General features: G+C 39.2%; 1 protein-coding gene across 1 annotated transcript in view; it reads right to left on the reverse strand.

Moving 5' to 3' along the window:
* Positions 1-152: 152 nt before the first annotated feature.
* The window catches only part of racgap1 (Rac GTPase activating protein 1), a 32210-nt gene continuing 17079 nt past the window's right edge, over positions 153-15283 (reverse strand). The window contains exons 7-17 of the mRNA XM_072566981.1: positions 14255-14320; positions 13653-13770; positions 11081-11217; positions 10450-10614; positions 9955-10050; positions 9197-9395; positions 7694-7799; positions 5988-6120; positions 5340-5466; positions 3281-3392; positions 153-2187 (exon numbers count right to left, since the gene is read on the reverse strand). Of these exons, the coding sequence (XP_072423082.1) occupies positions 2112-2187; positions 3281-3392; positions 5340-5466; positions 5988-6120; positions 7694-7799; positions 9197-9395; positions 9955-10050; positions 10450-10614; positions 11081-11217; positions 13653-13770; positions 14255-14320 (1335 nt within the window). The 3' untranslated portion in view covers positions 153-2111. The remainder of the gene's footprint in view (positions 2188-3280; positions 3393-5339; positions 5467-5987; positions 6121-7693; positions 7800-9196; positions 9396-9954; positions 10051-10449; positions 10615-11080; positions 11218-13652; positions 13771-14254; positions 14321-15283) is intronic.

Genomic DNA, 15283 nt, shown 5'->3' on the forward strand with positions numbered 1-15283 from the left:
TAGATATACCCACAGTACTCTTTGGAAAGGAATTCAAAGATTTCGTCCTCATGATGACAAAGCAACAGAGATAGAGTTCCAAGTCAGCATGGTACATGAACCCATAGGGATTCACACAAACAGTTTATAAAAAAACACAAAAACACCAGAGAGTTGATCACTGCACTTATTTAACTGAAGCTACTGAAACAAAGGAGCATGCATTACACAACAATACAGTGAAAACAACTTACAATATATTGTGCAATATGCATCAATAAAGCTGCAGCAATTTGGTAACTGACATATCTTTAAACAGTTGCAAGCACTTCAAAAAGACTACAGTTCAAACAAACATTCTGGTATTCGGGGTTTCAATTTTGAGAAATACAAAAACAAAAATAAAGCTGCATATTGACAGCTTGCATCAGTTTTCACTTCGATTTAGTGCCTAATACACAGGTTTCACTGCAGTTGTGTAGCAGACAGCTGAAGCAAGGATTTTATAGCTGAAGTCAAATTTGAGAGAGGCAGACAAGTCTTTGGTACAGATATTTTACAATAGTTACCACTTAAATGCATAAAAAGGGATATTAAAAAAGCTGACAGGAATAGATGCGTTGACATGTTCTGTAAAAGCTACATTTAGATAACACCATAATCTATAATTTAAAATCTAGTTTGCATGACATATAATTTATTAGTTGGAGACATGCTTCTACTTTCGGTCACAATTTTCTATTTTATTATTGGTGCCAAATACATTCAATAACTCCACAAAAGTATATTGATGCATATCGCAAGCCATAACCAAGGTCAGCACTTCGTCTGTGTCCAATTTAATTTTGCACTTCAAGATGGATCACAAGTTAATGTTTACACACATACGCAGACACAAGCCAAATTAAACATGTATTTTTAAAAATTCAAGTTTTTTGTAAAAATAGAAACTTCTGGTTGTCAAATGGCTGAGAAAACAAATTTTTATCCAGTTTGTCTGAATGCTATGTTCGAACAAAAATAAAAAACAGCATATAAATTATAATCTACAAAGATTTGACAATGGAACCTCTATTAAATCACTGAAAGGACCATGCTAATCCCACATTTGAAGAGTTCTATGCCCAGTCCTTTGCCAAGAGCAGGGTACACAAAGTAGTGAACTCAATTTGAAATGCGTTTTATAAAACCAATTTCTTTGACAATTCTCTATAATGTCCAGATTGTGAGCAATTCACACTAAAAATACCACGAGTGATTCATTTAACTTGATAGCTACTGGTGTCAAAGCATAGCTTTTGTAGTAAAGACAAGTTGGTTGAAAACCTGTTTTGTTCTGTAACTGGATTAAATATTTGTCAACACAATCAATTGGGTTAAAAACTGGCAGAAGTCAGGCTGTGCTTGCAATAGAAATCGCTAGACAGAAAATTCATTTTAGGCTTGTGGTGGATTCCCACTGAAGTGTGAGCCACTGAATACAAGTCTATTGCTAACAATACAAAACTGCCATATACATATTGATTACCACTGAAAAACTAACCTCCAAAGTCGCAAGACATTTAAGCAAAAAAAACCCAGATGATCTTTTGTACAGGTTTAATAGCTCCACAAAAGGCAGAAAATTATAGAATATAAAATTCAGCCAGACACAATTGTTCAGTCAGCTGGATATAATTATTGGATTACAGCATTCAGTTATCCTGCATACTTTTCTCATTCTGCAAGAACAGATCTCACAATCTTTGACTGTAAAATAATCTTTCACTCTGAACTTTTAGTGTTTCTGAGACACATACCAATGCTTTTTCAAATCAGTTGCTGGTCTACAGGTTACAGAATTCAACCTTCAGTTCCCATCATACAAGTAATACAAACTGGAATATAGAAGTTATCTACTTAAAAATAGGCTCATAACATTTAAAAAAGAACTACCATCTCGAATAACAAGTGTCAACTACATTATATTTAAAGGATTAGACTGGTGATTACACATTATTAAAATTGCTGTTTTAGGATTGCTGTATGATGCATATTATAATACTAAAATTCTGCAGGTAGCACTTGTTGGTTTAATGCAAAGCTCCAGGGAACTTTTTGATTTTTGAGACTATTATTTGGTTAATGTGCAATTATTTCAATAATGGGGAGGCAAAGAAGTTTCCAGTTCGATTGAAATTGACTGATGACTTGCCTTTGCTTCCAAACCTGTAAAACATTTAACAAAATGAAATTGAAGGAAAAGGTTTCATGGTAATTGTTTGCAGTTTTGCTTGTCAGATTGCAAGGTTTTGGATTTGATCAGAGCAGGCTGAAAATAACTTTAATGCCCTCAAAAGTAGAAGCAGCAAGACAGTTATAGAGCTGAACAAATACAAGTCACTTCAAATTAATCAAGCAATTTGGATACAGGTAGAGCTTGCAATCAGACCCGAACAGTGTAAATGTTGCATAGCAATTGAGACCATTCATTCTGAAACTGATTTGTTTACAAAATATGAACAGAAATATCAAGGATCCTCAGGAAAAGGAAGTTCGTAGCTTTTAACTTTGAACGATGGAATTATTGTGACAATCCCAAACTTATTATGTTGAAAGGAAAAAGATCAACATTTGGTGTTATCAACCAATACTGTCTGGGGAAGATGATGTCAGAGGGTGAAGGAGTGCCTGCCCACAAAAGGGGAGGGAAATCGGGAGGAGGAAGTGTGTGCACAAGGGAGGAGATGGGAAGACGGTTAGGGTGGATGTGAGCGAGAGGCGTGAGTGAGTGACTGAAGGGAAGGGGGGAAAAGAGAAGCGGGGTGGGGAAGGAGGAGCAGGGGGAAGGAGTAGGGGGGAAGAGAGCAAGCGTGCGAGAGAGAGAGAGAGAGAGAGAGAGAGATGAGCATGCATGAGAGCAAGCGCGCGTGTGCATCAGAGAGAGATGTGGTGGTGTGGTGATGATGGTGACAGAGATTGGGGTGGGGTGGGGTCGTGTGCGTGTGAGCTTCAACTAAAATCTCAAGATCCTTTTCTCCTTTGTTCACCGGATGTGGCTGTTGCTGGCTCGGAGAACTTCACTGCCCATCCAATTGCCCTCAAGAAAATGGTGGCATCCTGCCTTCTTGAATTACTCCAGTCCATGTGGTTACACCCATAGAGAATCCCAGCAGTCCCACCCAGTGACATTGAAAGGCCATTGATATCAGATAAGGAAAGGGTAACTGGGGGAGCAACCCAAACAAACTGGCCCCAGTAACATGGTAATTAAACAGCATTTCATACATCAGATTCGAGACTGCAGGAGGGATGCACTTACTTGGGAGTGGTCTTGGTCAGACTGGATTTGACACGTGCAGATAAGGAACTGGACGAAGGGGTCTTGCCAATTATTTGATGTTCTGGAGTGGTCAGTGGCCCAAGCATACTCACTGCAAAGAAACCAATGAATTAGATTTCAAAGAAAATGAAACCCAAAATGTAATTTATCTCCAGATACTTTCAAGAGTTTACATTTAGATTTTCATGGAAGATCCATTATGTTGAGACTGCACTAACATGGAGTTACACATAGAATCCCTACAGTGTGGAAACAAGCCAATCAGCCCTACAAGTCCACACCGACCCTCCGAAGAGTAACCCACCCAGAACCATTCCCCTGTTACTCTACATTTACCCCTAACCTACACATCCCTGAATACTATGGACAATCTTAGCTTGGCCAATTCACCTAACCCGCTCATATTTGGATTGTGGGAGGAACCTGGAGCAGCTCCATTTGCAGATAGATCTACAATTTGGACCCGATTTTACTAGTGAGATCTGTAGTGCCTGACATAATCCTGACTTGGGTGCTCCTGGTTTAGGAGGACCCAGGCTGGTGCAAGTACAGTATCTGCATGCAGAGTAATAGCACTTCTCCAGGATAAGTGGCTTATGCTCTCATGTGCATCAATGGAGCAGTCCTGGATGCTGTGGAAGGTCTGGAAAGCTGAATTTTCATAGACGAATGGAAATTCCTAACTACTGCACAAAGTTGAAGAGATATCAAAATGAAATGAGAACTTCTCTCAATAAAGTATTACGCCAGCCTTTTCAAGCAATGAAAGGAGACAGGTGTAAAATGGGGTTTTTAATTACAATTACTTTGGAGAGTTATGACACTGACTTACCACCTACACTTTTAATAGTCTAACAAATGTACATACAAGTGCATTAATACTGGACATTTTTCACAGCAGCAAATTAAAATACTCGTCAACTTGTTGCAGTGATTCTATTAGTTCACTTCTTGTTAGCACTTTTTAAAGCAAGCTATAGTTCAAAGTTCAATTCTTAATTTCAACTCTCAGGTCCAAACCAAAAAATGAGAGAAAAAAAAAAGAAAGAGCTATGGTCTCAACAGTCACAGCCGGTCACATTTCACAAACATCCCAAAGTGACTTACGTGAATTATATTGGCAGTGTCAGTGAATTTATTAAACAGAGCATCCATTTTGCACATAGCAAGATCCTACAATAATGGTGAATGAACTGCTGTTTGAGGAACGAATGCTGGCAAAGTTATGAGGAGAATCCGTTCCCTGGTTTTGAATACTGTAACAGGATCTACAGAGTACGGTCACAGCTTAGTTTAATTTTCACAACTGAAAGATGGAGTCAGCATCATGTTATGGGATCATGCTAAGGTTAAGTCACAAGCTGAGTCTTTGACTTAGACCACTTAGCTAGGTACTGGTGTCAGTGGACTAAGAGTCATAGTTATACAGCACAGAAACAGACCAGTCAGTCCAACTCATCCGCACTGACAGATATGTAAACCAATCTAGTTCCGTTTGCCAGCACTTAGCCCATATCCCTCAGAACCCTTCTTATTCATCCACCTATACAGATACCTTTTAAATGTTGTAACTGTACCCATCTCCACCACCCTCTCTGGCAGCTCATTCTGTACATGCACCAACCTCCGTGTGAAAAGGGGGCCGTTCATGCCCTTTTTAAATCGTTCCCCCTCACCTTAAACCTATGCCCTCAAGTTTCGGACTCCCCTACCCTGGGAAAGAGACCTTGACTATTTACCCAATCCATGTCCCTCGTGATTTTATAAACCTCTATAAGGTCACCCCTCAGCATTCGACACTCCAGGGAGAAAAAGCCCCAGCCTATTCAGCCTCTCCCTATAGCCCAAATCCTCCAACCCTGGCAACATCCTTGAAAGCGTTCAGAAAAGATTTGCAAGTTTAATAACATCTTTCCAATAGCAGACTTGAAAAATCAATCTTAAGAATAATTTTGAACTATTGGAGGATACCCTCAAGTGCAAAGCTTGAAACAAGTCAGAATGGTATTTCACCAGTTTAGATAACTGTGAGTATTACCTTTCATATCAGGAGTGCTGTAAGCGTTAGAATTTTCAATGATATGATTAGGTTGGATATTCTCCTGTTCCACCATTGTAAACTGGCTCCAGTATTCCACTGGCAAAGATAGGAAACGTTCAACCACCTACCACAAAAGCAGCAGCATTTAAATTGTCAGTTTCAAAACAGACACACAAACAAAAAAGACTGCTTGCTACCATTTTACCTGAAAACCTTGTAAAGTCACAGATAACTAGATCATAAGAGTACTTATTTGCACCATTAAGTCCAAGGCTAGAGATTATGGTTTGTGCAATTAGTGGTTAACCCAAGATAAAACAATAATATTCACAATAAAAGCTTGCTACTGTGACTGTCTTTGTGACATGATGAACATAGCACCAACATCAGGCAAACTTCCAACTGCAAGCACCAGAAATTCTAACAGTCTTGTGCCTTTTGAGATAATGACCCAAGTTCACCCTTTTCACCTCTGCACAATGCAGCAATTACAGTACAGATGTCAGAATGTTTGCAGCGTACACCAGACGTTTTGATCACCAGTAGCTCTGCATGTCACTTCGGAACATGAAAGGAAGGGTTAACTTTAAAAGCCCAAACTGGATTCCACCACCTGGGGCACACGATAACAGTTTGGTTACGTACCTTTGGTTGCTGCTTGGTTTCCTGTAGCATTGACATGGGAGATGGATCAGGTGTGGAATAACCCACTATTGTAGGGCCAAAGACCTTGGCAAGGTTAGCTATGTCCATCTTGCATTTTGGGCTGTTAGCCACTCTAGGAGGGAAAAAAATAACTCAAGTTCAGAGTTTTGCATCAAATCAAGCAAACGTTCTGGTTTACTTGAGCAGACCAATGAAACAAGCAAAATATCATTCAAGATTTTATAGCAATAGAACACAGTAGAACCATACGGCCAGCTAACTGGTGCACAAGCCACATTAAATTTCCATGATGCAATGAAATTTCGCGAACGCCTATTAATAAAAAATGTTTCCATCAAATAAATGGAGATACAGGACAAAAATCTTAAAATTCAGTCCAATAATCATGAACAAAATGACAGATTTTGTTTTTGCAAACTTGAATTGAAACATTGAATTGAGCGAAACACGACTGGGAGAATAAACAGCTCAAGATTGGCTTCAAGGTTGCTGTTGTTTCTGAATTTTGCATAGAGCTGGACTTTTAAGGTCAGACAACACTCGTTGAATTGTCTCCACATGAGTTTGCAAAGTCTGGATCTCATCTTGAAGGCTTTGTTTTGTAGCTTCTAACATGTCCGGTCTCATTCTGGAAATGGCTATAAAAACCTCTCCAATTGGTAAGGTATCTTCTCGGTTCTGGAACAGTTTCTTTTTCTGTTCTGTTTCTTCTTAGGCTCAGTTAAAAATAAATCCAGAGATCAAGTTATAGCTTGAATATGTAGATAAAAAGGAAATGTTTCTACTTCATGAGAAGTCATAAGCTTAACAAAAGATTGAAACCTAACTCCACGAAAGAAATGAAGTAGAACCTGTCAAACTACACTCCTTTCCAAGCAAAGGGCAACCAGTGCACAGAGTGCTTCTGCTTCCACTCATGCAAGATTCAAAGTTGCATTCACTCCATGTTTTTGTTTACAAAGCAATTGAAAAGATGAAGAATGGGGTAGGAAAGGAGAGAAGGAAAATGGCAACGCGAGACCACATTTGGTGTACTGTGTATAATTTTGGTCTCCTTATTTAAGATATAATTGCATGAAAAGCAGTTAGGAGAAAGTTCAGTTGATTGTGACCTGGGACGAAGGGGTTTTCTTTGGAAAGGTTGCACAATACTCATTCAGATTTAGAAGAATGAGATATGATATTATTAATAACATACAAAATCCTGAGAGGATTTGATGCGGTGGATACTATTTTCCCTTTTTGGAGAGGCAAGAACAAGTGGTCTCCCACTGAAGACAAAGTTGGGGAGGAATTGTTTTTGCCAGGGGATCATGTGTCAGTGTAACTCACTCCTCTGTAGGTGGTGGAGGCAGGGTCGTTGACACATTTTTAAGGCAGAAATAGACTGACTCTATTAGTTAGTGAAGAATCTAAGGTTATCAGGGGATAGATAGGAATTTGGAGTGGAGGCCAGAGCCTAGATCACACTGAATGGTGGGAGCAGAAGCAAAAAGAATCAAGTGGCCTGCTTCTGCTCCCAATTCATACGCTCATAAAATGAGAAATGGCTGCTTTTAATTGAGATTTTTAATCAATAATGTATTATGATGCATCAGCCACTCACCAGCCACAACAAATGCTGCCAAGGATTGGACACCCCTGATGTAGTGAATGTCTTAAACTGCACAAGTTTCCAAACATACCTCTGCAGATGAATCATCAGAAATGCCAAAGTATCTCGGTTAGGTTGGGGCAGCTCACTGATAGCCTGATACATTGCTGCAACACTGTTATCATCGTCAGGGATTTCTATAGAATGAAACAAAACATTGGTGAGACAAGCTGTGCAACATCTCTGCCCCAAGGGAAAGATCAGTTAGGAACGCTGAACTCTGTCGAATGCATGAAATGAATTAATTTACATTTCCCACAGGAAAACAAGTCCAGTTTTAATACACATTGCAAAATCTTATCCCCTTTGAATAGACTGAAGCACAATGATATAGCACAAAAAAAATCAATCATAGAATACCATTCCCTTTTAGGTTAATATCCAACAATTTTACACAGGACCAATAATCTAAACTCCACTCAGTGTCTTAACCAGCAAACTTGCCAGATATAAAAAAAAGCAAAAACATATGCTCCAATGCAAGGAAAAGCAAATAGCTCCAGAAGAGTTTAAAAACAACAAACACTTGCTGCTCCTTTCTATTGAGCACATCTGAACCCTCAGGTGGATTGACTACTTTGCAAAGTGCCTTCATACCCAATGTTAAATTAGCAAGGTTGTTAAAGTTCACTAGTTCAACTAACAATCTAGTAACCCAATTTGTTTCCCCTTTCTCTCCTGAACCATAGTTTTGGGATTCATTTTTCCCCCCAATCAGACTTTTCCTTCTGCTCCAGACAGTATTGGATGCTGTCTGTTGGTACTTCACCCAAATGGTATTGTGTCTGCACACCTTTACAGGAAGTACCAGCAGGCAACCTGATCACAGGAAGCATCACAGCCAGCTCCTACTGATGACGATTTTGCTAATATCCCCACACGAGCAGAGTATGGGAGGGGCGGATGACACAATAATGATCAAGAGCAGAAATCTGCAAGGTTCTCTCATGACAATGAGGAAGGCATTGAGTTTAATTTCATTGAATTTAGTCATCATTGGCGAGATGGTACAACAATGACTGGGCTTCAAACCTGGGATCTTCCTGGCAACAGCTGTTTCATTTCTTCTAATGTACAGATTACTTGACATCAAAATTAAAAGAACAGCGAATATTTAAAGAATGATTAGTATTTTAAGTCTCAAAATTGGAGCCTTTAGAAACAGGAACAACAGTTAATAAAGGCAATATTGACTGGACACCTATATACCCTCAAAACAGACTTTGTAGTTGAATTAAAAACAAAACACCTGATGAAACTCAGTGGGTCTAGCAGCATCAGTCAAGAGAGAAACAGGGTTAAAGTGTTTCAAGTCTAATCTTCAGTCCTGAAGTTAACTCAATTTTGCTCTTCACAGATGCTGCAGGCCCTGCCGAGTTTCTCCATTTTCTGTTTTTATTCAAGATTTCTAGATCTGCAGTAATTTGCTCTTATTTCATTGCCATTGGGTTGTCCATGCTGAGTCATATCTGCAGTTATTCAACAAACAAGTCCCTCTTTTCAAAGCTCATCACTAGAATCAAAATTTACAAACCTGCTGCACTTACAAACGCTGAATACAGTTTGAAAGTCACAATGGGTTCCTTCAAATTCCTCAGAAAATCTTTCAGAAGTCCACAGATTGCATGAATGTCATCCACTTTACTGAGCAATGGCATGTTCTTCCCTCTCAGGAACTTCTCTTTTAGCTCTTTCACAGTGCGGTCACACCCAGAGATACGGTACAGTCCGGTCTAATAGAGACACCAGTTACTAGCATTGTACAATTAAACCTGACAAGCTATTTCTGTGAACCTTGAACACACTTTTCCAACCTTATTTTTTTGATAAATGGTCCACTTATACACAAGCTCATTAATTCACCTAGCATTAAAACAGGATGTCAATATTTTGAAAGGAACCCACTGTTATGCACCCAACACCCCTGCCTGTGACAATCAGCATTTTGAGGTTCGATGAGCTTGTGCCATTTTGTGTTGGAATGGGGCAAGTGCATGCTCAATTTATTGCTGTAGCTAGTAAAAGGGCAGGAGTATTTCTATAGGGCAAAGAGTGTTCCTTCAAGCTTCACAAAAATAATCGGAATTGTTTGTACCCTGCTTAACAATAATTACAATTCATCAGTGCATTGCCTACACAGAGCTTGAACTCCAGGACTGAATAGCGTGAGAAGAAAAATATAAACAGCTTGAAAACTTAACGTCTAGACATGGAAATGGTTTGATGGACTCCAGTTTATTTTGTATTAAGGCTCCAAATTGGCAAATTAGTAATGAAAGGTTTTAGTCCTACCTCAGATAATCCTCTTTGCTCAATCTCATTGATGCAATGCACCACAATGGATGGGATCATGGGTGACTTAGAAGATGTGAAGTCCGCCAAAACCCCCTGGAAGCAACACAAACAAAATGATGACTATTTCAGAAGAAATACCATAGTCATTCAGAATGATAAGATGAGGGTGATTTACTGAGACATTTCATTTATAAATTAATTGCATACACCCAAATCGATAAATGATCTGCATAGTTTAACAAATTATGACAGAAAACACTTGATGGAATATAAAAAGTACAATATTGTACCTCAATGCCACAGCTGATTTCACTATAAATAGCTATTTGTCATTTCATGTTTGAGAGTGATTTGTTAACACTTAGCTGGTCTAAACTGTTGAAAAACTTAAACAAGTTTATCTAGTTTTACTTTACAATTGCAAAGGGCTTAATTAATCAATTCTGCTGCCTGATAACAATACCAGATTTCCAGACTAAGGGTGAAGCTTACTTCTCCAATTTTCACAGGGGTTCCTGCCAAAGTTGGGATACAGGGGAGTGCACAGCGATCTCGGCATTCAGGGTGAGACACAACTCTGCAGTCTCGGCACTTCAAGGCCAGCTTTCCAAATTTGATCCTTTTGCCACAAGGAACACATGATTCTGGCTTTATAACCTATAAAAATATAAAAAAGGACAAACGTATTGTCATTTGGAACACTGCAGCACTGTTCCAGGGTTGTGGAAGTCAGTACCACATACGTGCGCCTCCAACCTCACCTTATACACCTTTAAGCAGTTTCTTCAGAGAAGCACAGGCAGACGCCTGAGATAATAAATCACCCATTACATCATACTAGGCTCCATGCTTGGGACAATCCTAGGTTTGCACATGACACCCAGGCTTACTTATAGATCGCAAAAACGTGAAAAGAAGCCTCGCTCTTAACTAAAACATTATTCAATCATTTCAAAATATCACGTAAACTCGACAAACTCCAGAAAACAATCTGGGACAAAGTTTGCAGTCAAAAGTTTACATGGAAAATAGTTAAACAAAACCAAAAATTGCGGCAACAGAAAAATTTAACAGAAGATGGCACGGAGGAAGAGAGAGAGAGAGAGAGAAAAACCAGACATACCGTTTTAGAGACAAACTCGTGAGCCCTCATCCCTCCATTACTCTGAGGTGTGCTGCAAGTATCAGATCTACTGGCTGCTGATGGGGTGCTTGAGGGAGTTTCCGAAATGGCATCAAGATCTGGTCCTTTCAGATTTGCTTCAAAAATAAAATGCTGTAATGTAAATGGTGTAAAGCCATAGACAATTCAGCTGGACAGGGAGAACAAACAATATACAAAAAGGAACAGTCACCAACAATTATGGTGATTAGAACTTAAAAAGCAAATAATTTACTGGTGATCAAGACAGCCATCTGGTAACTCAACTTTCACTCATCATTGCACTCAAAAACATAAAACAGCCAGACAATAAGAAGAAAAGCATAACCAATTTGGACCAACAGTTTTTTGCCTTGATTATTAATTAACCTGATTTTATTTACTACAAAAAAGTCTGCAAATTCTCAATGCAAATGAGCAAGAACAAATCTGAATCCCAATTATTATACAGTTCCTATTATTATAATAGTAAATGGTTGCACAGAGGATTATCACCAGCCTGGCAAATCTCCAACACTTGCTCTCTGCAAGCTGCATGGCAAGAAGAGATAAACAGGGCGAACAAGAGAAAATTACCTCATTTAGATATAAATCCATACTGATACACAGCAGAACAACTAATCTGAATAAATATTGACCTCTGTTCAGGAAAGGCATACTATATTTGTTTTAACATTGTTCAGTGTGTAGATATCTCTGGTTAGGCCAACATTTAATCCCCATCTTCAAATATCCTGGCAGGTGATGTTGAGCTGCCTTCTTGAACTTCTGCAATCCTGGAGGGGTAGATAGACCCACAGTACTGTGAAGGATATTAACCCAGCAACAGTGAAGAAGCAGTGATATACTTCCAAGTCAAGATGGCGTGTAGTTTGGGTGGGAACTTACCAAGTGGTGGTGTTTCCATACAACTGCTGCCCTGATCTTCAAGCTGGTAATGATTGTTGATTTGGAAGCTGCTGCCAGGTTTTGAAAAGAGTATTGATGAAAATCAAGTGGGTTGCTTTGGCCTGGATAGTGTTAAGCTTCAAGTGTTGTTGGAGTTGTACTCACCTTGGAAAGTGAAGAGCATTCCTTCACACTCCTGAAGTAAGTCTTTTCATGGTGGACAGACTTTGGAAGATAGGAGGCAAGTTACTCACTGCAGAACTCCTAGCCTTGTGACCTGCTGTTACAGCCACAGTATTTATATGGATAGTCCAGTTGTGCTTCTAACCCCCAGGAAATCGGAGGATTCAGTGCCGTTGAACATCAAGGGATGATGTCGTGTGTGGTGCTGGAAAAGCACAGGTCAGGCAGCATCGGAGGAACAGGAAAATCAACATTGCGGGCAAAAGCCTTTCGTCAGGAATCAGCCCTGATGAAGGGCTTTTGCTCGAAACATTGATTTTCCTGTTCCTCGGATGCTTCCCGACCTGCTGTGCTTTTCCAGCACCACACTCTTGACTCTAATCTCCAGCATCTCATCTCCAGTGAGTGCAGTCCTCACTTTCGCCATCAAGGGATGATGGCTAGTTTGTCTCTTGTTGAAGACTACCATTGCCTGGCACCTGTGTGACACAAAGGTTATTTGCTCTTTATTAGCCCAAGCTTGGATGCTGTCTAAGTCTTGCTAGAAATGGACACAGACTATTCAGCATCTAGGGTTTCATGAATGGTGCTGAACATTGTGAAATCATCTGTGAATGTTACCAATCTGACCTTATAATCAAAGAAAAGTCATTGTTGAAGCAACGGAAGATGGTTGGGCTTAGGACACTATCCTGAGGAGCTCCTGCAGACGCCCTGTGACCAGATGATGCCTTCCAACAATCTTAACCAAACTTCCTTTGTACTAGGTATGACTTCCATCAGCCATTTATTGATATTATGTGGGGCAAATCAAATTGGTTAAAGACTGGCATCTGGGATGCTGGGGACCTCAGGAGGAAGTGAAGTTGGATCATTCACTTGGCACTTCTGGCTGAAGTTGGATGCATCTCTTTCAGCCAATATGCTGAGCTTCTCTACCATTAAGGAAGGGGATATTTATGGAATTTTTCTCTATTTGATTTTTAAACATTTTTAAAAAAGCATTCAGTTCAACTATCAAAAAGGAGTGCCTAGATTCCTCCCACAATTCAGTTGCTCAAAATCCTGAGTAGCTGAGTCAGACAAAGCAGACGTATTTAAGTTTAATGTCGGGTCTTTGCTAAGTAAGTCAACTTCATTTGGACAAACACAATGGCTGTAAATGGCTTTTACCATAAGTCCCAACTGCAATGTGAAAGATGGAAAGCTTGCAGAATTCCAATTCTGGATAAATGCAGTGAGAATCCAATTTAGTAGTATTATAAAGCATAAATCCTTGAGTTTACTACAAACTAAAACTAAATTCTTAAAATACCCTGCAACAAATAACATATGAAAGAAACCATATTCCTTAGTTTCTAGAGGAAACTTTCCAAAATGCAACATTTCTGTCAGCATCCATCTTGTTCACCAAATGTTAACTCAGAAGAGAAGACTTCAACATTTTGTCAATAGAGCTTACCTGTTCGTCTCCTGCTTCTTGTCCAGTATGGTACTGTCTCAATTGTAGAAACTGCCTCGATTGGCCCGCCATTATTTGGCAAGGTCAGAGTGGTTTTAGCCACAATGGAATCATTTGCCTGAAAAGGTAACCAAACCTGTCACCCGAAAGCATATCTTTAAAATCTCTCACACAAGCTGATAACACTAAATCTCAATCCCACATCGTGTCCCTCGGCTAAAATGGTCAACTTGCTTAACTTGGTATCTCTCACTGGTTGAGCAGAATCTTGCCCAACTCAAGAGAAGACTTAAGCCATGGTCTTTGGTCCATACACCAAACTCTGTTTTCAAGCTACTGTATCCATCTCTCTCACTGGTACTAGTCTGAGATTAAACAATTCTATTCACAATGTTGGTGCCACACTTGGTTCTGAGATGATCTTGTGATGTCAGATTTATGTAAAGATTGCTCAGCCCAACTTCATCCCCATCTCAACTCAATTGCTGCTGAAACTCTCAATCATGTTTTTGTTACCACAAACTCAACTGTTTTAATGAATTACAGACTGGTCTCACAAACACTACCAACTACTACATATTACATTTGTCTCTCATACTCACCTTTTCAATTGATCGTGAACGCTTAGCTGGTGCTGGCTGGACATCAACCAAGACTCTTGAAGAACGCTAGAAGGAAGCAGGTACAAACTTTTTAATACAATTAGCCATAACTGGTTGCACATCCATTATCAATCAGGAATGAATCTAGTGCATGAACACAATTTTCTTATCAACATTATATATTAAAAAGTAATTTCAAATAAAGTACAATGCTGTACCAGCCATGAGTGAATTTGTAACTTTCTATTTCTGCAAATGCACTACCCATGACCTTTCCAGGAAAATCACCTCCTTTCACACAAGTGTACCAGAAACTTCTTGCTGAATGCAAAGCCAGTTGATAAAGGCAGATTTAATAATGGCCATGCAATTAGTAAGGAATCTAGTACACTAATTTATAACGTTAATTGGAAAATTGTATTGAAGTGCTTCAAGGTAAGGTACAATGGCACACTATAGCTGTGAAGAGAATTATATTACTCATGGCCTTAAATCCAGGTATAAATAGATTTAGACAGGTGTACTAGAAGGGAAAAATTTGCTTTTGTAGACTGCTTTCACATCAATCAGAACAGAAAACACTTTTTCAAAGGACAGCATGGCTTGAAGGAAGACATTTTTCATTTTAACCATGTGACAGGTTAAGGGGGAGAAACCTGGATCTGAAATTAGTTTCTGAAATAAAAACAGTTACAAAACTATGACAATACAGATAGTGAAAGTAGATTGGGAAAATAGGCTAAAAGTTAAGACAGCAGAGAAGCAGTACAGATATTTAAGGAGATGTTTCATAACTCAAAAAGTATGTTGCATTGAGAAAGATAGACTTAGAGAAGGGTGCCATACCATGGCTAGCAAGGGAAGTTAAGGATGGCAATAAACTGAAAGAATAGGTGTAAAATGTCACAAAGATGTGTGGTAGGCCAGAACATTGGCAAAATATTTAAAAGCAGAAAAAGGTGATTAAAAACAAGAGAGAAATTGGAATACCATAGCAAATTAGCATGGAAATAGAAAAAGAGACAGTAA

Source organism: Chiloscyllium punctatum, chromosome X (genome assembly GCF_047496795.1).
Source record: "Chiloscyllium punctatum isolate Juve2018m chromosome X, sChiPun1.3, whole genome shotgun sequence".
In the NCBI taxonomy this organism is placed as follows: domain Eukaryota; kingdom Metazoa; phylum Chordata; class Chondrichthyes; order Orectolobiformes; family Hemiscylliidae; genus Chiloscyllium; species Chiloscyllium punctatum.